General features: G+C 39.5%; 1 protein-coding gene across 4 annotated transcripts in view; it reads left to right on the forward strand.

The window, feature by feature from the left end:
• The window catches only part of JAKMIP1 (janus kinase and microtubule interacting protein 1), a 144,938-nt gene extending 121,283 nt beyond the window's left edge, over positions 1 to 23,655 (forward strand). For 2 of the 4 annotated variants that reach the window (XM_030948053.1, XM_030948054.1), the window contains exons 20-23: positions 1,153 to 1,356; positions 17,533 to 17,598; positions 20,236 to 20,280; positions 22,717 to 22,749. In XM_030948053.1, the coding sequence (XP_030803913.1) occupies positions 1,153 to 1,356; positions 17,533 to 17,598; positions 20,236 to 20,280; positions 22,717 to 22,749 (348 nt within the window). Of the gene's footprint in view, positions 1 to 1,152; positions 1,357 to 17,532; positions 17,599 to 20,204; positions 20,281 to 22,716 lie in introns of all 4 variants that reach the window. The other 2 variants (XM_030948056.1, XM_030948055.1) reach the window with 2 other exon arrangements.
• Positions 23,656 to 24,810: the final 1,155 nt, after the last annotated feature.

A 24,810-nucleotide genomic window follows, 5' to 3' on the forward strand; every position in this document is an offset into this window, starting at 1 on the left:
CTGTGCGATCCTATCCAACCTTACCCTTCCTCATTTTCAAAAGGGAAGCTGCAACCTTGCCTTTTCTCAGGCTAAACAACAATCAGGAATTATCCAGCAATTGGTAAAACTACACACACAACTTTGCTAGTAGTGAGACTTTGGGAAATCAAAATATAATGGCCTGAAGCACTATTTATACACTGTAAATGTTTCTTATGTGGAAAATGTTTTCAGAGAAGAAGCAAGGTCTAGTGCTCAGAGCAGATAACAGAGATAAAAGCAAGCAGGCACTATTTCTAGCACTGTGACCTTGGGCAAGCCATTTAACCTCTCTGTGCAGCTGTTTATGCATCACTAATATGGATGGAATTACCTACCTCACAAAGGTGTTATGAGGGCCAAAGGGATGTGGTCAGATGCTCTTGATCCAAATATTGTTAGTCTGGATGCTGGTTTTTGATAGGATCATGCTAACCCCAGTAATCAAGGAAACTGCCACAATTCCTTCCTTTCCTCTTGGGAGTACAATTCTCCACGTGAATCTGAAGTTCTCCTGTGTTGTGTGCTTTGCAAAGTACTGCAGTTTTGGTCAGTGCACGAGAATCATGTTAGGAATCTGGCAGACAGCAAGAGATGGATGAGGGATTAGTGTATACAAGTGTTCCTTCCTTCATTGCTTATGGCAACTTGGAGCTAAGCCAGTGACACAGACTGTGAGCCGTGGATATCAGCTCATTAGGGCCACAGAGAGGGAGAGCAAGATTTCTGTTCACAGTTTTTCCTGTGGTCTTTTTATTTTATAGGATGGCTTAAAAATTCAGCTGCAGTTGAAGGGAATCTGTTAGTTTAAGTTAAATTTGTAACGTTCAGCAGCAGGATTTGGAGTTTTATCAGGTACTGAATGCAGACCTATCTTCTGAATCTTTCTTAAATGGAAGAACCAATGATTTGCTAGAGCAGGACCCATCTCCCGGGTGTCCATCCGTGCCAGGAGGCTGTGTGCACTGTGTGTGGAATGCTCCTCACCGCTCACGCTTGCTGCTTTCTGTCTGTCTGTCCGTGTCCATCCTGCCCTCCTGCCTTGCTAGCCTCCTCCTCTAGCTCTTGGTGGGTCGTTTGCTTGCTGGATTCAAACGCCAGCCTGTCTGTGTGTGCTTTGGGTTGCACTAGAAAATCCAGGAGCTGGAGGCCACGCTGTATAATGCCCTGCAGCAGGACCCGGGCCGGCGGGCCAGCGAGTCGCTGACGGAGGCGCAGCGGGAGGATCTGCGGGCGGCGGTGGAGAAGGTGCGGCGGCAGATCCTGAGGCAGAGCCGGGAGTTTGACAGCCAGATCTTGCACGAGAGGATGGAGCTGCTGCAGCAGGCCCAGCAGGTAATCCCGGTTTTCTCTCCTGCCCCTTGGTGTTGGTGTTACCTCTGTGGTTGCCGCCACTGCCCCTACGACAGCATTGCTTCACCCTCACCTCGTGGAGTTGTGTTCAGTCTGGTCTCTGTACAGCTCCCGTGCCAAGGAGCCGTGTGGTGTCAGCACCTGGGTGTGCTGGGCATGGTGCACGCTCAGAACAAGGCACTGTCTCACCACAGGGTGCTGTTGCACAACCTTTCGTGTGTGAGCAGCCACACAGTCTTCCACAGGACTCAATGGGAGTTTGTTGCAAGTTTGAGGCCTAAAGTAGAAAAGATCAGAATGGAAGGTTGTTAGAGTGTAACACTATGAAAGGAATAAAGGCAGAAACAGTTACAGGAATCCAAGTTTTTTATTTTTTCCCCTGTGGGAACCCAGAACATCCCTCTGGCTGTTCAGGACAGCCAGGACCCCTGCCAGGGGGCTCAGAAGCCCTGGCACGGAGCCCAAAACACCTGTGGGTTTGATTATGACCCGTGGAGCAAATAACCAACCTTATATAAAGATCAGCAATCCACAACAGTTTAGGCAGAATAACAGTGAAGTTATCACAGGGTGGAAAAGTAGATTTCAGGGTTTTTGGTATGGGGGTTCAGGAGGCAATATGGAGGAAACTGGGTATGTGCAGCCTTTCTCCTTCTTCTTCTTCTTGGCCTCCACCTTCTGCTGTGATGGTGGCACTTACAGATTGGTTTAGAGTAGAAGCTCACTGTCTAACGTGGATGATAGGTATTGGAAAGTAATTGTAAACATTGTACATGTAACTTTTAGTATAAAGACATAACACTGCCCTGGGGGCCGGCAGTGTGGCTGGAACTGTCCTGCTGGACGAACCTTGGCAGGGCAGAAGAAAATTTTTTATAGATAAGATACAATAAACAATCTTGAGACCGAGAACTGGAGAGCTCCGACTCATTCTTCAAGCACCCAGGCTGGGAAAAAAGACTTTTAACAATCTCGGGGTCTCAGCGACCCCGAAAGGCCCCAAGATTCCCCTTTTTATTTATTTTAGCTATTTATGAGCTCTTTTAAATAAAATAAAAAAGGAAGTCTCAGGAAGTCATTAAAGAGGCCATTTATAAGCTTTCACTCCTTTAAATTCATTCAGAAAAGCCTTGTCAGTCCAAACTGCTTCCTTAAGCACAATTATTGACAACTTGAATTTGGCAAGGTCCTGGCCTATAGAAGTGTGGTAATTATTTAGTGTTGGTAGTATTGCTGATGTTTTTGTGCAAATATTCAGTGAAAGAAGAGAGCTGCATGTCTCAGGGTGTTAATTAATTACTACAGCAGAAATAATTGTTTCCAAGGATTTTGGTTCTCCTTTATAGTAGACTGTGGAAGTTGTAGACAGATGTCCTAGATCTTGAGGACTGCTTGGCTACTTTCTGTGCAAGTCTGAAATCACGTACTGTAAATGCCAAAATGTGCTCTGCAGATGTGTCCAGAACAATGTTGCTGTTTCAGGTGATGATTCAGGTGCTGGGGCAAGAATTGCTTTCAGTTTAGTCCAAGCCTCTCTCTGTTCAGGATGGCTTCATAGATGAATATAGATGAAACTGATGTAATATGACCCAGCACTGTTGTGATCATCTCCTGTCACTCTGCAGTGGTGGGAAGTGCTTATAGTGGCAGTGCTAGACCTGACCTCTGAGTTCCAAGAAGTTTCCTCTCTCTATTCCTTGACTTTGTTGAGTTGGTTTGGAATGTGTAACATTGAGAGCAGGAGATGAACTCGTTTAATGGGTTGTCACCTAGTTTTAGTCATCAGCAATGGTGCACAGAAAGCTGGAGAAGGTAGGCACCAGCTGCCACTAAAAGTGTCAGAAAGAGAGTAAATATATTAAATTTGGTAAATAAGGATGGAGCCAGAAGATATTAGTTTAATGTTATTAGTGTAGCTGAAAATTAATGAGAATGGTTAGTCTCTTAGGCAGTCCAATTTCCTAGCCAGACTGTTGGTGTTTTATTCAAAACAATAACACTGCTTTTCAGTTGGGTAAATATTGTTTGTCGATGATATTTAATGGGTATGAATGACACTGTGTGTTGAGTAATGCCTCTTCACCTAAATAATTGACAATTTTAGATTTTAACATCAGACTAGATATAGTTTGGTCCTTTGCTTTCACCAGGAATGTGGTTTGACACATTTTGTGTCCCTTGTTAGAGTGTATTTTTGGGGGATGTGGGCAGGGCCTTTAAGTTGAGCTCATGTAATAGTGGCAAATAGAAAGGAAAAAATAGGAGTAGACTTGTAAAGCAAAACAGTTGTCCCAGAGGACACAAAATCCATATTTTATGTGTATCTGGGGTTTAATTTAGATTTTTTTCCAATTTGTTCCGTGCCCTGCTCGCTATCAGTTAGAGCACTTTATATGCACATCTGGAGCACATCTTCTGTTAGTCCAACTCATGCATTCACAGATTGCTTTACAACATAAGGTTAAATATGATGAGTGCATAGGAAAACAAAAATGCCAGCATAAACATAGCTTCATTAGCCATGGATGTTTATGTACCTGTCTCCAGACCCATTTTATAGGATGTCATTAGAGTTTTGTATTGTGCCCATCTCATTAGACATGCTAATGTTACAGCCCTGCAGGACATGTTAAACTGAATTCCACTGCTTAATAAGCATCTAAGTATTTTAGTAATCTATTTTTAATGCGCGCGCGCACACACACACACACACGCACACACGCCCCCGCCCCCCACATTCCCTATTAAACAGGGAAAACAAAGGCAAAGACACTAGATAATTTGCCTGGGATATTGGAGGGCCAATTCTCATGGGATTACTTTCATCTCACTAGCAAATGACAGAAGCTGAGTGTTACACAAATGAAACTCCACTTGTGCTGAGAGAATCCTAATGAATGGATGAAGCTGCACTAAGTAAAGTGCATCTCTGATAAGTACCCTCCTTTCCTCATGTATTTACATCCAGGAGGAGTTTTGCTGACGCTGTGACATCAGCAAGCACACACTGCACTTTATTATGGCAAAACAATTGTCTAGACCTGGCCAGATTTTACAGTCTGCAGTGCTTCCACAGTATGTGCAACACTTTTTCCTCTGCTGAAGTGGAGGTTACAGAGAATGATAGGACATGATGGACCTGCAAGGCTTAATTCAGAGTCTCCTTGTTGCAAACACTCTTGAACTTTCCCTGGAACAGAAATCATGTACTAAAGACTCCAAATTCTCTGAAACTTTGGAAGTTCAATCACTTCAGAAGGCCTGTTACTTTGCTTTCATTACCTTTTGGTCTGCCTGATACAAGGGCTTCAAAAGAACAACTCTGCTTATCTGGCAGGCTGGCAACAGTCTTCTCTGAGTCAGAGTTTCTGTGTCACAGAGTGGGGCTTCAGGGAGGTCTGGTGATGAAGAAAGAGTTCCCTCCTTCTGCCTATAAATGCTCCTTGACCAGACATGCAGAGTGCAGAAATGGGAGGGTATGTGGTGAAAGCAATAGGTTGGTAAGCAAGGTTTCATTATAGATTAATTTAGGGAGGGATTAAGGATTTAGCATGTGAGGTGCTGGTTTTACAGAGCTGGTAAATGTCCTTCCTGGGGAATGACTGTCTGAGAGGGAGGGGATGGGCATAAGGAAATGGGTAAATGACTGCCCAGGTGTGAGCCTGAGCTGCTTTATGTGTTTTTCTTTGTCCAGATGTAAAGCTTGAGTTCTTGGCCACTGGGTATTGACTTTGTTCCAGTGAAATAAATATATCTTAGGAAGTTAGGCTCTGTATTACATTGGTAGGTCTGTTCTTCTTGGACATGTATAGCCCCACATGATTACTGTTCATTAATGTATAAATGGAACCATTCATGTATACCCATTGTGCATTAAGGAAAACAGGCCTCTGTGGAGCCAAATTAGACAGGCTGTGTGATTAGATCTGCTTGCTAAGGCACACAACACTTTTATTAAACCCAGAGTGCAACATGCAGGCCTGGGGGATAGATCCTCAGCTGAAGTATGTTGGCAGTATTCCCTCTAAGTCAGAGAGGGTGCTCTGATTTACACCATCCTCTCTATTTGGAGGAGGTAAAACTTGTTAATTAAAAATCTGTCATGAGCAGCTTGTGCTGTTTGCTTCCAGCAATAGGGCATGTGTGGATGTTGCCATCAGAAAAGTCTCATTGTGCTACACTGCTATTACAACCTTTTGGAAATCAATGTCTGGTTTATTTTTAGCAGGACTTCATTTAAAACTAACATTTGTGCTATAGTCAGTGCAGTGGAATGACTTTACTGCTTTTTTTGATAATATGAAGGTCATTACTAGCAAGTTCTGTTAAGAAGAGTAATTTTTTATGCATATACTTTCAATCATCTCTAGAGGGAGAGGAAAATGTGTTGTGTAGCTATAAAATCCATCTCAGAAAAAAGATATTTTAAACAGAGCAATACAACTGTTTCTGAAGTAGTGATATCAACTTCCTAATTAAGCAAAGTAAAAAAAAAACAAAACACAACAATAAAACAAAAAACACCAACGAAAAAAAGGCCGCAGCTCAAAAATCCCAGTACAGAAAATCCACACAACATTACGGTTAGTTCACCTTATAAATATATTGTAATCATCTTGTCTTCTAGTAACTATTTAAATGTCAAATTATGCTTTATATAAATCAAACAAATTAAAAATCAAAATATATTCTTGTTGGTTCTACTGTAGCTGCTTCTGGAGTATGAAACTGGGGAACGTCAGCAGAAGCAGGTTTTAAATTAGGATAGATTTATTCAAATTGCCCTGTTGGCAGTATCCAAACATGAAGAAAAATTATAACAGAAAAATAATTTATTCTTATTTCATCTGAAGTTATTTTAAATCCAAAGAGAAGATAGAAAATCCTTGAAGGATAGCAGATTGACACACAGTTCCAAAAATGGGTGCTGCCGGTCCGAAGGTATATGAAAGACAGATTTTATTAATGTAGTCCAATAATTTCCTAGAGCAGTCTTATCTTTGTATAAAATTATTAGAAAGAAAAGAAAAAGATAGGTTAGTTCATTGTGTCATCAAAAAGTGTGATTTTTTTTCCCTCTAAGCTGTACTGTAGTACTGTACTAAGCTGAGTGTGTTTTCTTTTAACTCAAGTTAGAATATTCTTGGGTGAAGCTCAGTCTTACAGAGTAAAAGAAATCATTACTTTAGTTCTAGACCTGAATATAAAACATCTATGAACTGCTGAACTCATCCAATTCCAGCTTTAACTAGTTGGAACATCGCTGTAAAAATGTTAACTATGTTTTCATTAAACTAGGGCATTTACTCTTGTGACCAGCAGATTGGATTATTTAAAAGTAAGAAGAGCAGAAATGACCATTTTATTTGCATGTTTTACTGGAAGGAGGCAAAGCTTTAGGATAGAGCAGGTACTGACCTCCAAGTGCTACTCCACAGAGAAGGATTCACTGCTGGTGTGGGGCCTGCTTCTTATGGACACCAAGGAAAAGTCAGAAGCACCAGTGTCCTTTTTCCTCCTGAAATGTCAAAATATCACTTGAAATTGAGAAACAACAACTAATTTTCTTCACTAAATTTCTTAGTTCTTCTTCTGACCAGCAGTTTTTTTCTGAGGGAACAGCTCTTCTGCCTTAAAGGCCAAACAAAGCTATGGCAAATGTCATTGCTCCATAAGTTCTTCCCGCTCTCTTCTATATGGACGAATCTTCCATGCTGGGAGAGCAGTTTGTTTACAAATCCATAGGGTTGGAGTCTATATCTATATGACCATATTGGCTCAGCCATTTATAATAGATATTTGTTTGGGAAGGGGTGTGGTTGGTATTTATTTCTCACCCAAGGAGAATATTAAGGTTTAATGTTTGATGGGAACACATCTGGGGAGGGAGAAAGAGAGAGAGAGGATTCTGTGCTCAGTGTACCTCATTGATACATAAAAATATAGGCATTGATAGGCATGAGGAGATGTTGTATGAAATCTGTCCTCTCTGGCACAATGCTTTGTGAAAGAGAGGACAAGTTAAAGACAGCCCCTCCTCTGCCATGTTGCCTTGTGCCAGAGAGGCTGGCTCGGTCAAAAACTCACAGCTGTGTCACACATTTACAAATTAGGTGAAGTATTACTATGAACCTTGCTATAATAATAACTGAGGAGGCTCAGATAATTTTTTCCTCCAAATCTACCTAGATTTAATGATTTAATGTTTTTATTTTGAATCTCGAAGTTTAAGTTGCTAGCTGTTACACACGACATGAAGAGGTATACATAGGGTAACCACTGATTTTTCTTTTTTTTTTCTTAGTATTAATGGTCTGTAGTTTGTTGTTTAAAATATAATAGATTACTGTTGATAATGCAATTTTTATATTCATGAATCGCTCTTAAAAGCATCTGATATACCACAGCTGTATAACTGTCATCAATATTCATCAAGCACATCATGACTAGGCTAATCATGGTTGACCTGTGGTATTGATTTGTCATGCAGGAGTGAGCATGGAGTCTTTCAGCACATTATTGCTGCTATAATGACAATATCACAATAAACTTCTGTAATTTCCCACAGCTGACATGCATGGGTGAGGGTTAATTTTAGTAATTTCTATACGTTCATCTTACAGTGTTTCCCTGTGTATGTTTTCTTTATATAGTCTTCAACTGTGTCTGCTTTGCTTATTGCTTCAGTGATGCTACTTGTGTGAATAAGTGGTGGTAGCAGGACTGCTGTAATACCTAAAAAAATACATCTGAAAGGTCTGCTCTCTTTGTCCTAAACAATGTTTGACTGAGGTTCTACTCAGAGTAAGAGCAACTGTATGACTTGCAATAATATTGGTATCAAGAAAACTCTCATCTGAAATTTGAATGCTGAAATCCTCGCACCAGAAATCCTGAATACCCTGATTCTTAGGAAAAGCCATTGGGAGCTGAGGAAAGGCAAGGCTAAAAGAGAAAGTATGTGAAGTTTGTTACAAAAGTTAAGGATAAGTGTATTTCCATTTGCCCAATGCATACAAACACCATTATAATTACCTACATAGGAATTTGTTATTTAAATATCTGAATGCAAAATAACATAAATTTAATGATAAATATTACATTATGCTTCTGGGGTTTTTTTCCTGCCTGATAATGTGTCTAGGCTGTCACAGAGTCAGTTATAACACGTTGAATGTGTTTTGTCTTCTGAGCTCACATAGACTTAGCACAGCCATTCTGTGTAAATATAAATCTAATATGACTTAAATTATTGCTTTTCCCTAATGAAAAATGATAGGACTGTTGATATTCTTCTGTTAGATATCCAAATATGTTGTTGCATAAATTAAAAGATTCTCAGTGTTAAAAAATATGAATCAAGTTTACTAATAAATACTACATACATAAAGAAATTTGTATCAGATTATAACAGATAGTTATTTGGGGCTGAATGCATTTATAAAATTCACTGGTTTACAGCTACAAATGTGACTGAATACATATGCTGAGAAATGCATCAGTGCAGCTGCTAAAAGGTTCATTCTCCACAGAAAGGCAAATAAAGAAACTACAGATGCATAATGAAGATTAAAAAGAACAATTCTCCTACATCAGTAACTATTAACTGGATTATAATTAGACTGCAGAACAGAGAAAAGAATGAAATTTTTACCTGCTGTGCAAACAAAATAATGGTTGAGAATCAGAGAGGTACAGTCCATCCAAAATGATCTATTATTATCATATGCAACTGGCTGAAATTTACATTGAGTTTCATTCATGAAGTAAAATAAGATGTCAACAAAACCAGATTAAACTAATGCTGTTGCAGTGGCATTTTTGTTTCCTTATGACCATTATGCAAAATCACATTCTAGGAATATGGGATTAAAGGGAACATTTGGATTTCTGAATACACACCCCTTTCAGCAGCAGATCCAACAGCTTGAGTAATGCATGTGACAATTGCCTATGCAAATTGTATTGTTAAAACACTACATGCTTTTAAACAGCTGTTAAAATGCACTGGATTTCAAAAAAGCCCAAGAAAAGAATGTGTTTATCCATCACTTTAGTGATTTGAATAATAGCTAAAGGCAAATCAGTTTATATTCATCTTTGTTTAAATTTGTAGATGTAACATAGTTATGCCATTCACACTGCTGAAGATCTTACATACCTTTGTCTTAACAGGGAGGAGAATCTTCTTAAAATAATGATGTAATGAAACAATATTGATTTTTCCCTCTGTCAGATTGATAAAATATTTCCCATGCTAAATTTTGGTGTAGAATGAGATATCTTCTTGATCATAAGCTGGCTTTAGAGACTCAAAACATGGTTCATGTCAGATGTAGCCTGTCCTGTGAAAGGACATTAACCTGAACCTTTCCAACATTTCAGGGCCAGGCTCTAAGCAGCTTAGCAAATCCTTCTTTGTCTGCTTTGTGCTAAAATTATCAAATTGTTTTCTTGGATTTGCTGGTGAATGTAAATCCAATAAGAGTGTGTCACAGGAACTGTTAAGGTGATTTCTAACCCCCCTGATTAGTACATTCCTGTATTTTCACAAGTGCAGCAGCATGGCAAGGAGTGTATTTTGCAGCTAGATTAATTGATCTTCTTGGTGTTGCTGTCTGTAAAAACAGTACATTCATATGGGTGGGCTCTTTACTTACCTATTTAGGGAACGTCAGTTCTACAGTTTGACACCTAAATGAAGGATGATGTGGTGATCATTGTCTTAAAGACAAAATTTGTCACAAAAGTTCTTTTCCTGATACATTTTTCCCCGTTTCACAAAGCTTCTTGAGGATTTGAAGCCATCCAAGGTGTTGGTTAGGACTGTGAATGTCTGACTAGCCCTGTGGGTAAATTGGAGAGGACAGAAGGCTTGGATGAAGAAGTCCACTTCATGTAGCCTGCAACACTGCCCAATAGAGAGAAAATGCAGGAATTCTCAGTCTGTGTGTGTAACTAAAAAGGCGGCTGGGACATCAAGTAAAAAACCAAAAAAACCAACAGAATCTGTGAAAGGCACCATGCAATTCTAGAGTGATACAGTCCATTTCTCATCAGAATATGAGGTAGCTTGAAAGACAAGTTTAATCAAATGAGGAAGTGCACACATTTTGGCTGCTTAGGGAAGGAAATCTGGACCTGGCATTTAAGTGCAGTGGGACACTTCTGTACATCTCAGATCAATTTTCTTTCTTTGTATTGCTGAGGCTCCTCCCATGTCTAAATTTATGAGGAATCATTACTGGGCTGAAATGTTGCCTCCAGTATAAGAATGATAGCTCTGAGACTGCAATCTAGAGCTCACTGAACTCAGACTAAGGATTTCTATTTATTTCAGTGCTCTTTTACAAGGGGAGCAGTATTAATGGGAATGGTACTTAATGTAGATGGATTGCTATTAAAACACATGCTGAGCACTCATACTTCATGTGTTCTGTGTGGGAATGCCATTAACCTTCTTCTTTTTAAATGGAGCAATACTGTCATTTTGGCTAAACCACAAGATGACTCTTCTAAGCCTGTGTTACTGAAATGTCTCTATTAGTGAAAGTAGAGTAATATTTCCAGGCACACATTCACCATCCTGCTGCTTGCATTTTGCCTAAACTTTGATTCCTCAGACTTCCCAGAGATGTGGCTTGCAACCTTGGGGTTGCAGTATAGCTGCAGGAACCAAAGCATGGTACAAATTACAGAAATTTGCCTTTTGAAATCAGTAGCTGGCTGCTTCTTTACTGGAAGTGTACTAATATGATTTCATTGGACTCTTTGTCTTCAATTCAGTTTTAAATACTGTTTTACCCATTTTGTTGCATCCTTGTTCAAGGGAGTAATGACAATAACCAATCTCCATTCACATGGTTATCTAGCCTCTTGCTGAGTTTGGATGCAGATTGATTATTGGCATTACTCCCTTGTAAAAGGGTGCAAAAGGGGTGCTGGAAATTTTCCAGCTATCAGGAAAACTGAGCTGCAGGTGCAGGGATACCTGAATTGGTCCCGCCAAGGCCAGCCCAGGTACCATACTGCCTATAAAGCAATGCTTCTGTCAAACTTAGACACTCCCACTCTGTAGGAAGGTCAGACCTGCTGGGAGGTCCCATCTTGGTGGCTCAGTCCTCTGCTGCTCAAGAGCTGACTTATCTTAATTTCCCTGACAGTACTGGAAGGCACTTGTCATCCAAGTTTACCAAAGAGAATTGCTTAAATGAGTCACTGGACTTGAAGAAGTGGATCCTGTTTCCCAGAAAAATGAAGATTCCATCATGAGGTGAAAGGAAATGGAGGGTTATGAGTACTTATGACGCATCTTCTGCACATTAATTTTCCTGCTGAAAAAAAAGTCAAATTTCTTGCTTTTAAGGCAGTTGGACAGCCCTTTGTGTTTGGGATCTCTCCAGGAATTAAACTGGAGAGGCCTGCAGTCAGTGAACATATAATTTATATAACTGTGATTTACTGATGGTAAACGTCCCTTTTGTGACTCTGTTAGTAACAATGCCATACGCAGTGCCTGCATTAGGGGCAGTCTTTGCCTGTCTTGGCATTGCAAACTTCCAAAGGAAATCTGTACTTCAGGTGCCTGACCCTTCTGGGTGTGCTCTTCCTTACCTAATTGTTAGCATTTTTAGGCTGTTACATCTGTGCCTCCCACCTTTGTACATGTGCTGCATGTGTAACTGCTGTGAAGAAAAGTTTTATAATGGAACTTAAAAGTCTGTTCAAATTGCAACTAAATAATAAGTAAGGCACCTTGAGTGTCTTTTTCTGTGGCTGTCGGCAGTGGAGTGGGTCTGTGAGCCCCACTCCTGGCAGAGCTGCAGCTGCTGCTGAGCATAGCCTGGCCAGCAGAGCCATCTGCTGATAGCTCTGCACAGGGAACACAGCCCTGGCTGCACCGTGCCTGCCTGGGAGCATGCACTCAGAAATCGCAGCAAACTCATTGCTGGTGGAGGAATGATTTCTTTATCAAGCAGGTGCCTGCCATGCTGAAATGGGAGCTGGTCCAACTCACTTCTGAAACTCAGGGAAGCTCCATGCATGGAGCATTTACAAAGGCACCATCTATTATCCAGAACTTTTGTGATGAGATTTTATTTGCTGTTGTAATAAAATCAATGAAAAACAAGTATTCATTATTTTGTCACTTTGGTTTTGAATACAGGCAAGGTGGGCAGTGTTAGGAGTCCATTCCTTATGTTTACTCTCCTCTCTGGCATGGTTGCACTCCCATTGCCCTGTTTTTGCCTGACTTTGGCTCTTTGTTAGCCTACAGTAACTCCATTGTATGGCCCCATGATTTGACTACACAGGGTTATTCTCATGAATCCTGACAGTCCCAAAAAAGGTGCACTCCTGTGACTGAGGGGCAGCTATTAACTGCAGGAACACAGGACTTGCTGGAACCCAGCAGAGCACTGCTCTGCACTGTCCCTAATCCTCACTCTGACTGTGACCAAGCTAGGGACTCCACAGGAAACACAAACACTCTGCTGGACTCAGGTTCCCTATCAATATTTCCTATCCCTCTCTTTTTAAAAAAGGAAATAAAGAGAAGAACAGCCTGTGGCTTTCTTTTCAGCTGAGACTTATCAAAGTTCTGAGAGCAAAATAGAGTCAATTTTGTTGCTTCATCACAATTTTTTGTGCTGTTGAAAATATATTGGATTTGCAAGGCTCCTGCAAGCCATGTCATGGGTAGAACTGAATGCATCTTTTATAGCTCAATTGTCACCACTCTATAGCACATAGCAGGAAAAGCTCAACTTAATGATCATCAATTTATATCCTGAAGCATAAAAGTATGTAGAATTTCATTATAACAATGAAATAGTTCTGCATGATTTGTTGTCCCAGTCACACTTTTGCAAACATAAACAAATCAGAATATACTGAAAGCATTTAATCAAGTGTTGGAATCTGAGAGTGAGTCCACAGCTTGATTGGTAATTCTTGCAAATTAAAGGAACAGTAGGCAAAGATGCAAAGGCTGATACTGAATCTCAAACAGTCTTAATTGGTATCTCTAACTTTTGTGTAATTTCCTTCTCAGTAATTAAATATAGACTTTGACTGATGAACATGTCTTGCTACTTTAGAAGATACTTTTTTGTTACAGCTATGATTATTTATCTTACATGTATTTTCTAAAGTTGTAAAAATACAAAAGTAAATTGTCATCTTTGTGATCAAGATAATGCAGTAAATGCAGATAGGTACAATACGAAAATTAATTTTATGTGTTAAATACTAAGGCTTTCTCTACAGTTAAATGGAAAAAAATGATTAAATCATATTTCTCAGTATATATAAGTAGCCAGACTATGTTGGTTATCTTCCAGTGCTGTCCCTGAGCAATCAGAGGATATTCATGGGAATAGCTACACCCACTTCATCCTCCTGGATAATCCCCCAGGGGAAAGCAAGGAAACAGCTAGGAGCAAACAACCCCAGGCTTTGATACCTGATGAACAATTCCAACCCAAGGTTGTGTTTTAAAACAAATTTTGACCTCTCTAGATTTGGACTCTAATTTCTGCAGCAAAGAACTTAGTTACAAAATTTTACTCATTGGCAGCAAAAGTATTCTGTCACTGTGATTTGCACTCATATGACAGGAGCACAAGCTGTTTAAACAATCACCTGCCTTCAGCACCAAGTGTGGAGCAGCTCTGAGCACACATTCATACACATCAGTGCCTGCCCTGCTGGCTGTGTCCACCCTGTGCAGGGCAGCAGCAGTGCCCTGGGCACCTGCCAGCCCAGGCCCTGCCCCATGGCTGGTATCAGAACCTTCCCAGGCACAATTCAGTGAGGTGATAAGCAGTACAGCACTGCAGCAGGCAGGAAAAGCACAAAGTGACCACTACTGAGCTGTAGATTCTAACACACAATCAGCTAATCAAGCCCCAGGGCAGGAACAGGAGCCTGCTCATCCCTGGCTGAACAGCACTGAGAGCTGTAAGTTCAATCTAGTGCATCCCAATTGAACCTGCTGTTATCCCAAACCCTTCAGCCCCACACTGGGCACCAAACAGAGCTCCTGTGCTTTCACCCCCTCTGGCAGCCAAGCTCCACACAGCCACCCACTCCCTCCCTCCCTCTTTTGATCAGGAAAGAATTGGAGGAGTAAACTAGAAAACTCGTGGGTTGAGATAGAGACAGTTTGATAGGGAAAGCAAAAGCTGTGAAGAGAAGCCAAACAAAAGAAGACATTAATTCACCACTTCCCATGGGCAGGCAGGTGCTCAGCCATCTCCAGAGGAGCAAGGACCCTCACATGTAACAGGGGCCGGAGCCAACAAACACCACCATTCCATATGTTCCCCTTCCCACCTTCTTCCTCCCACTTTATATACTGAGCATGATGTCACATCATTTGGAATATCCCATTTGTCAGTTTGGGTCACCTGTCCTGGCTGGGTCTCCTCCCAGCCTCCCATTCACTTCCAACTTCCCTGCCAGAGTGGAGGTTGGCAAGCAGAGGAGACCTTGGCTCTGTGTAAGCACTGCTCAGCAGTAACAAAAACAGCTCTGTGTTATCAACCTTGTGTTCAGCACAAATCCACAACACAGCCCCACACCTGCCACTGTGAAGAAAGTTAACTCTATCCCAGCCAAAACCAGCACAATCTGCCTTACTGATACCAAACTGGTTGAGTGGTTTTTGTAGATTTTCAGTGCTAAGAAATTCAATCCTTTATGTATTCCTTTCACCTGGTAGGTTGTCTTTGTATTTTCAGTGATTTTTAAGAAAGTATATGTTTCTGCACCTTAAAACTATTCTCTTTCATCTCCCAAAAGTTAACAGTTATTATGGGAAGGAATTGGAAAATGGAAGCCTCAGCCCTTTTTTTAGAACTGTTCTGAATAGTTGGAGAAAATAGCTGGATAGCTGTAGTCTTGGAAAGATGAAAAATTCATGAGGGAGTAATAACATCTTGATTTTTTCTTGATTAACAGAATTCCCAAATCCTAAAAACGGCATCTTATCCTAATTAACTTGTTCTTTTAGAGAGGAACACTTGCTCTAAACCCTGAGGTGGGAAAGCCACCAGATGTTTGGTGGCTTTGAATTCTTTTATATATTTTATATTCTTTATATTATTTTTTTTCTCAAGGCAGAGTCTCAGGAGTTATTGAAATATGTCTTTACATGATAAATCTTGAAGATGAAAATGATATTTTAAAAAATTGCTTCTCTCCACTTTTCTCACTCTGGTCAAATTTTATCTCAGAGCATCAGAGCACAACCCCCAGAGAACTGAATTCTGTCAGTCAGGTCTGGGATGTGGTTAGAAGCGGGAATCAGCATAACTGTAATGAGTTGGAGAGAAACAGGGGTCTAACATTGATGCATTAGAGATGTTGGGGGTGATTCCAACTGCCTGCTTCTCATCCCATGGTTTTCACACTGATTGTAACATTCCTGCTACACGCAGTACATGAAGATGATCACTTGGGAGATAGGCTTGCCTTGAACAGGGTGTAGATGAGCTATAAATCAATTTAAGTGGAATAGAGGAAAAGTGAAATTAATACGGCTGTGCTTGGGGCATTTTTGATTGTCAGCAAAGGTGCATTCAGTTTTGTCACCTGAGGGTAATCTGGTTTCTGCTGGTTTGTGCATTATCTGGGGAAATCTTTGAGCACTGCAGTATGATATCGTGTAGATTTTGATTGACTTACACTGCATATATATAATACATATTATATTGTATAATATTCAAAACAGGCTTTAAGTGAAATCTTCCATTTTGAAGCAGGAGCGATGATTACAAAGCTTTTTCCTCATGGCTTGTCTTCAGTATTTTTGTGGAGGAGCATGCCCTAGGAAAAGTGGACTGCGGGGTTGTGTGTAGTTCATTTTTGGAATAGTTCCAGGCTAGATATGTGATTTTCAGGCCAAACTTTGTGTTTTTCCAAAGCAGTCTGGTCACTGGCTCACTGCTGCCTTGCTGCAGCTGTCCTGGGCTATGAGTGTGGAGCATTTACCCTGTTTGAGGTCTTAGAGCTGAATGCAAGTAAACAACTACCAGCATCAGCTGATACACACACAGGTTTGGGAGTGATGACTGGATGTTGTTTTGAGAGGTACTGTTGTTCACATCAATTTGAGAGTCATAAAATAATTTGGGAGTGAGGCAGCAGCTGCATTAATTGTACTCGCCTATGCCACCCACGTTAGAGGAGATGATAAATTGTCTTTCTAAGTTCAGGAACTGTTAACACCCCGAGCTGTTGTAGGCCAGGCTGTGATTGCGTAGTTAATCCCCAAAAAAATCTCATTGTATGAAGTTCTTTATTTATCACCAGTGCCTGTTAGTAGAAGATTTCAGGTTTCTGTCTATAGAAAAAATTATTTATAACCTACTTTATCTGTAACAAGCACAATATACTGAAAGAGTAATAAAATGCATCTAAATTGTATAAGACCCTCAACATCAAAAGAAAAATAAACAATAAGAAAAAAAGTGTGACTTACAGAAAGGAAAAAAGGAGATACATGATACAGAAAAGAATAAGATATGTGGAGCCAGCAGCAGTCATGTTTTTGCAGAATCTTTGTGAAACTGAACAAGAAAAATCCTTAAAAATATGGGGAGCTACAGTGAAGGAAACATTCCATCTGGCTCTGGTGGGAGGTGACTGGTAATAGGACAGAGCTGAGTCTCTGGATGGTGTCTTTGTGATAAACTGAAAATCTGTGCATTCTCTTTTCTCTGGTATAGCCTGACTATGCTAGAAGCATGGCTATGTTTTATAGGAAAAGAAAATTAAGGGTTAAAAGGAAATGTGATAGTGTAATCTGCTGACTGTCTAGGTAAGCAGAAAAACTGGCAGTTGCACAGAAAAAGAATTTTGATGCAAAATGGAATTGTCTGTGTGTATATGTTAAAGTTATGATTAATGAGTGGTGGTGAGTAGACTTCCTGGTATAAACATGACATTCTGAGCATGCAGCTTGTTTGAATTGCCATGGTTTCTTGGAAATGTAGAAAATTCTGTCATGGAAATGCCTAATATAGCTATAAAGGAAGTGTTACATTAATAATGGGCATTTGTTCTCTTTATTTTTAACCAATTTCTTATCTTTTGATTCATATGCTTTTCAAATTAGGTATAATAATGTCTATTTTGCTTTTTCTGTTCCAGCGAATTCGAGATCTAGAAGATAAAATAGAACTTCAAAAGAGGCAACTCAAAGAAATTGAGGAAAAGGTAAATTTATGTCTGGGCAGTACCAATGGATTTTTTTTCCACAGAAAATTGTTTTTCTCTGTTGCACTGATGTTAATAGTACTTAATCTAATATCACAAAATCTATTTTAAGATGAGATAAAAATTTGAGTTTGAGTCATTGCAGCATGAAATGCAGCTCTGTCCCTAACCTGCTCAAAATTATTTCCTATCCAGGATTTCTGTCAATTACAGGAAGGAATCATGGAGTCTGGAGAGACTCTAGACTAGTAGAAGGAGGATTTGCTGTGGTTTAGAACAAAAAAGAACAAAGATTTGTCTCTGAAAAAATCGGTTAGCTCAGCCCTATTCTTTGGTAGCATTGCCTTGCAAAACTTTCAAATACTGAAAAATAAAACAAAATTAGGGAAGTTCCTGCAAGACACTATAATTAGGGAGTATTTCTTGTTTTAATACAGAAAAAAGTAAATATAATGGATCTGATTTTTTTTTAAGAAGAAGCTCTGATCAAGGCTTCAGACAGCAAATTAATTTGTGTCACTGTGGTTCCCAAGCAAGGGATGGCACAAGGTTTGTGGAGTGTGGACTCAGGTTTTTCCCAGGTCTGTGGAGTTTAGGCTGCTCTGCAGAGCATGGACTGACAATGGGTCTTTCTCCAGCCCCAGCAGAGTGTTTTGGTTATGCTACTTTTGCTGAACCAGTGCCTAGATGCCACCAAGAGCCACGTCCCAGCATTTATGGGCATGTAATCCTACATAAACCTACTGCTGGGCTGAATGGAGACCTTAGTGGAGTCCTCCGTCATTGTTGTTTTCTCTTGGGATGAGAATGGGTAAAAGGGCAAAAGGAAAGCTTTTGCAGGACTCTGGAGGGAGTGGAAAGGGGTCAGTGGGGTTGGCAGAACAGAGGGAGGATTCAAGGAGAAGCTCACTGGGTGTGGAAAAGTTTCTTCCTCACCCTTTTCTGATCTCATCATCCCTTCGTCTGCTTTCAGGATGTGGCAGCCCTCCCAGCTGCACTTTCAGCAACTATTCCAATTCCCCCAACATCTTCCTTGGCCCCTTCTGCTCCCACAGTAGTTGTCTCCCCTCTGCTGTACTTTTCCTGCACTTTTCAGACTGTGACACCTGTCTGGTTTGTGGAAGAGCCTGCAGGAGCTGGGCTGTCTGCTGCTGTTGCTAATTATTGCTTTACATCACCCCCACAATGACGTGGCTGAGGCTGCTCTGTGTGCATCTGTTGGGAGGGCAGTGCTCCATGTTGGCACTGGCAGAGAAACACAGGCACTATTCACCCTTAAAAGGGCTCTTCTGCTGCCTTTGCCCTCTTTTGCCATGTCTGTACCTGAAGCTGTTCCTGCCTAGCAGCCAGTGATGTCTAAGGTGCTGCATTTAACTCCTCAAAGCAGAGAAATGTTGAGGGATAGACAATACTTGTACAGATTAATTATTTTAAATACTACTGTTTATCCACCTGTTCTAAAAAATAAACATCTCTAGATGTTGCTCTTGCCAAAATGTAGGCCTTTAAGGCATTGCCATAGAGTTTACAAAGCAGGTATAAGATTAGCCAGACTGATAATTTTGGAAATGGAAAATAGCATTATCTCTGCTGGTTCATCAGCCGGATGGATGTGGAAAAGCACTGGAAAAGAAAGAGCTTAATCACAAGCTTAGCAGAAAGCTGGTAATGAGTTAAAATGATTAACATCCTCTTTGCTTTAATGTTACATTAGCAAGAGACCTCAAAAAAGCTTCATCTCTTTCTATTGACCTTCAGCTTCTGGATGGGTGGAGGGCTTCCTTCTATCCCTATTACATTTGAATTATTTTTTCCCTGGGATTAAATCCATCCATTCTGATGGCCCAAAGGAAGATTGTGTTCTCAGGGAATCAATGAATGATATAATTTTACCTAATTGTTCTTCTAAAGCTTTAATGTGTTAAAGGGTGCAAACTGACACCTACATGCTACTTATGCTTTTGAAGGAACAGCAGCATTTATAGCATTTATAGCTAGTGGTAGCTAAGGTCAATGCACCACTTAGAGTTATTGTGTCATGACTATGACTGTTCATTTTCCTTTAGGAGTGGATTCAATCTTTAAGACTTGTGTAAAATTCTGTCAAATCAGAACATAAATATTACAGTATTTCTGCCCTATAGGTTCTTCAGCAAACTGTCCTGTTTCTAGAGGCTGTACAGAAGAATGATATAAAATCTCAGTTTTAGTCTGTGTGTTGATATATTAGGAACAAATGATGTGTAAACATGCTGTGCTCTTCTCAAAGCTGATTCTCTGCTATTTCAGTTGCATTTAGGTTGTGCCTTTGGCTTGGTAAGCCTTGATTCAGGAAAGCTTTAGTGTGTGTAATTATAAGTACTTCTTTAAGTGAATCACAAAACCAAGCCTAATGAATCCACATATTTTGCCATTGTAAAACTGCCCTCAAATGCTGATTTTTTTACTGCTTTTTAGAGTAAGATTGGTATACTGTGTCATTCTTTCAGATTAACTCAATTATTGATGTAAGACTAACTGCTGTAATGTCCCTGGATTTCATATTACATATCTTATATCTTCTTTCTTTTCTTTTTTCCTCATTTTCTTTTGATCTTATGTTATAGTTTTTGTTCCTTTTTTTGTTTTTTTCACTAGCATTCATTCTGTGGCCTTGATGACACAACTGAGCCGAGACGTGTGGTTGGTATCTTTGTATTTCTTTGTACTCAGTTTTTGACTCCTAGATTTTGCCATGTTTTGGGGATTGTTTGTAAGACCCTGAAACCATGAGGAAGGGCATACTGGTTTTACCTGCACAGAGAGGAAGAGCCATCTATAAAGTCCAGCTTGGATACTTTCCTTCCTAGATTTCTGCAGAAAGTGATTGGGTTTTCAATGAGAAATGATTTTTTATTCAAAGATACTGACTGCCATAACTGCAGTGAGTGCTTTCCATTCCTGCAGAGCACGTACATTTTGTCTTAAAGTTCAGTTATTGCTGTAGGTTCCTGCCTTCTGTCATGCTGCATGGAGAGGAGGCAAAGAATCACTTGGCTTAAGTTTTGCTTTCTAAGAAGCCCTGTGAGCATAACCACTCATGCAAAAGAAGGAGTTGATTTTACTTCCTCCAGATCCTTGAGGCCATGAAATAACTTAGGAAATAATAACAAATTTTCCCTTTTATGAGGCGATTTGAAGGTTGCAATGTGAATGACACAACATGGAAAGGGTGAGGATAAAAATCCTCTGTGCCTCTCCCTTGGGACATTGCCATCACTCTCTCTCTTCTTTCCCAGTGTCCTAGTCCTTTCAGCTCAGTGCTAAAGGCAGTGACTTTCTTCAGCTGTGGCAGGAGCCATAGCACCAGTACTCACCTTTCACAGAGAGCAAGAGGGAAATGCAATTTAGAAAATCAGTCCCAGTGCTGTTCCCTGGAGCAGTGCAAGTTCCACACTGCCTTTCAGGAAGGATGGTAACTCAGCAGCCTAACTGAGGATTAAACTATGCTATAAAGCTATTGAGTATTATACAGTATTTGTATTGTTACTGTTGTTGGGGCTTTGTTTTTGATTGTTTTTAACCTGATAATACACAATGTTTTTACCTTTACAAAATTTCTAAGGTTTTTCTTGTTTGTAATATGTTGTGAATTATCTTCAAGGAATCTCCTTATAGTGGGAGTTTAATCAGCATCTTTGGAACTGCATTCAGTACTGTAGATGAAAAAGAATAATGACAATTGTTACCCTAAGCTCCTATTATGAGCATGAAACAATATTGTTAGCATGAAACTATATTTTCTACTGCCCATATCTCAAATACTTTTGAGAAATCAGACCTGTATTATTATGTGCTTTTTCTAGGGTTTATGCAGGTCCAGTATGTTCAGTTATCATCTTTCTGTCAATGCTCTTTGGAACTTGCTCTGGGCTTTTATTACAAGCCTTGCTGCATATACTTTTTGTTTTTCAGTAAAATTTTCAATAAAATTTTCAATAAAATGGTAACAAATGCAGATGGGTAGAATGTATTTCTCAGATACCATTGTTTTCTTAGAAGTGCAGGAGCTTTCTGTTGATTGTTAGAAGTTGAAAATTAGTTGAAATTGAACAAAATTTTTCAGTGTTTTCAGGATTGCGTCTGAAATTTTGTTTATTTTGTAAAAAATTGAGCATATGCTTATAGAAAGGTGTTTGAAGAAAGATGAAACCTTGTAGTAAACTGTTCACCTTTCCACATTCTGAAGTGAATTTTTGGATAAGACAGATGCTATTTTGGTTAACATAAGTTTGAAAGAGTAATGTTAAAAGAGTCACCAAACTGTTGCCTTTGGAATTTCCTCCAGGTTTTTTATACCAGTCCCAGTTAGAGGTGCTAACAGCTGGATGAATATATATGTTTTTAAACATGTTGAAAGATATACTGTCCAAATCTAGAAATAAACATCCAATAAACAGTGAAATCACCAGCATTTTTTAAATTCCATTTAAAATATTTTGTCATGCTATGCATTCAAGGGATTTATAGGTTTCCATGCTGATATGACTTGATAGTATTCTGGGTTCTCCTTAGATTAAAAGAGAAAAAAAATTAAAATAAATTGAAAATTTTTATAGTCTTCAAAAAATGCATTGTGCTGATATAATGTGCTACTCTTCCTGTCAACAATAAGCACTTAAGTAATTAAATTCAAGCTTGGTGACAAGCATTTTGAGGAGATAACATAGGGGTAATGACTGTGCAGCCACATAACTACTCAGCTTTTGACATTTCCAGGAGTGCACATCACATTGTGATGCTGGTGTGAAGGGCAATGTTCTTTAATTCATCTTGCCAGAGGTGAATCTCTCTCTGGGTAATCTAACACAGAAAAGCCAATTTTAAGAGACTTAATTATAGTTGGACTTTCGAACAGTGTTAATTTTTTCAAGGCAAGACAGGTGATTTACTGATACTAATTTTGGTTCTAGTTATTCTGAAGGTAATATAAAACATTCAGAAAGGTATTGAGCTGTCTGTGAATTTAGGGTTGATACCAACACATCTTTCTAAAGTAATGTTTTTTATCTAAACTCAGCAGACTTTTTCTTTTCTTTGTTGGTTTTGTTTTCTGTTTTGGTTTTGTTTTGTTTACAGGCTATTAAAAGAAGCTATGGAGTGAAAAGCTGAGTCCACATGCAAAAATACGGAAAATATTTATTAAGCAGCTTTAAATTGGTGCATTTTTTTTTCATAAAGCAGTTTGCATAATACTTGAAGCTGCAACATAATTGAACTTAAAATTAGACACTTTTTAAAAGATATGGCTTCAAGCTGGAGTGATTTCACAATCAAATAAGGACCAGCACATCATAAACACTGAAAAAATTACAAACAGGACTTACACTCTCCCACCAACCAAACAGCAGAAAAAATACAAGTGCAATTACTGGCTGCTATGTGAACTGTTATCTACCAAATGATTTTCTTACAGTACCGAGATCTTTGTCTCCATACTGCATGCTTTCAACAAATGTGGTTTGCATTTCACCCAAGAAACACAGGATCTCCTTTTTAATATCTATATTAAAAAAGCTAAGTGTTTGACAATAAGCTGTCTATAGTAAATAGCTGAAAGGAAGCAAACTGTTCAAAGTTGGAAACAAATTAGATTTACAACCCTGCAGTGGTCAAATTCATATTAAACTCTTAAGTTGGAAATCCACAGCTGCAGACAGGAAGGGTTTTGGAGAAAGGCAAGATGGTAGATTGAAGTATGAAAACTCTAAAGTGGGTGAGAACTGTATGGGAAATATGATTCTTTGAATGTTTATTGAAAAAATGGCAATGTCTTGTAAAGACAGCACTGGGAAAATGACAGATTCCATGGTGGCCTGAGAGGTCAGGAAAAGAGAATGCATGATGTGCTGTGCTCAGCGATCTCTTCAAGAAGAAAGAAGGACTCAGAGAAATGGGTATGTAGAAAAATGTGATAAGCAGAGAAATAGTTGAACGTGAATATTTGGAAATCATGGCATTCTCTCAGGTGAAATGAAAAAACATCATCAATAGCAAAAATGGCACAACCTCAACCAGCAGAGCTAGATAAACAGTCATTGACCATCTGAACTGCAAGAAAAACTTGCACACACTGGAAAAAATGGAAGTTGCAAAGACCTTTTTAAGAGAATGATTGGAAAATAAAAAAATATTACTCTTTCAAAGAAGGAAAAGCAAATAAATGTTTCAGAACTGTAAAGGCAAGATGAAGAAATGCATAATTATTTCTGAAATGTTGAGGCAAGATGCAAACATTAAGAGCACAATATTAGAAGATAACTTTCTCCTCCCTCACATTTTCTTGAAAATCATATTTGTGAAACAAATCTACTCCCATGGACACACTGAACTCCAACATGAAGTAGCTGGTTACAATAACACATGACATGAAGTGGAAATTATGATTGACAAAAATAACATAAGGCAATGAGCAACTAAGGAAGGACAGAGGAAGCTGTTGAAGGCGCTGAAGGCTCAGAAGCAGCCTGTTTTCTCAGATAATTATCAGGCTCTGAAGAGGAGTACTCTGCACAAAGAATCACTGGACAAGAGCTTTTACCTACAGAAAGAGCTGAGACACTCCACAAGATTAATTCAGTCACATGCAGCAAATTGTGGCTGATGTCAGGGTTGGAATAACCCTGGTAGAAAGCACAATTTACCTTGGAAACAGGGATCATGCAAAAGTCTGGAATCGCAATCCCCAAAAGAATGTGTTGCTCAATATATTGTTCAAAAGGAACAAGCATTTAGAGAATGTGTTTTCAAATAGAAAATTTTCATGTTTTAATTAAGGCTTTTAGCAGTGTGATGACAGAATGTGGGAAAATAAGGCCTTCACTGCAACAGAGAGTCCTGGCATGGCTCAAAAGGAAAGGACCACAACAGAAGGTGAACAGAGCCTGAGATAATCAAACCTTGTGCCAGTGAAGGAACAATGATTCACTTGGCAAAGAAACACTTCTCACAGACACAGATTTGCTCATCACTGTTTTGAATAATGAGCTACAAGCGCAAACACAGGATGGTCAGAACACGTGGCTGCCATGATAAGCACACTGCACGGACAGGAGAAGGTCTTACAAGGCAGAGAAGGTATGAGCAGTTTCATTTCCTTACTTTGTTATGTGTTTTGTCACTACATTGTCATTTACATGTGACAGTTTTCTTCTGGCTCATTGGGCTGACGTT

The sequence above is a fragment of the Camarhynchus parvulus genome, chromosome 4 (genome assembly GCF_901933205.1).
Source record: "Camarhynchus parvulus chromosome 4, STF_HiC, whole genome shotgun sequence".
In the NCBI taxonomy this organism is placed as follows: domain Eukaryota; kingdom Metazoa; phylum Chordata; class Aves; order Passeriformes; family Thraupidae; genus Camarhynchus; species Camarhynchus parvulus.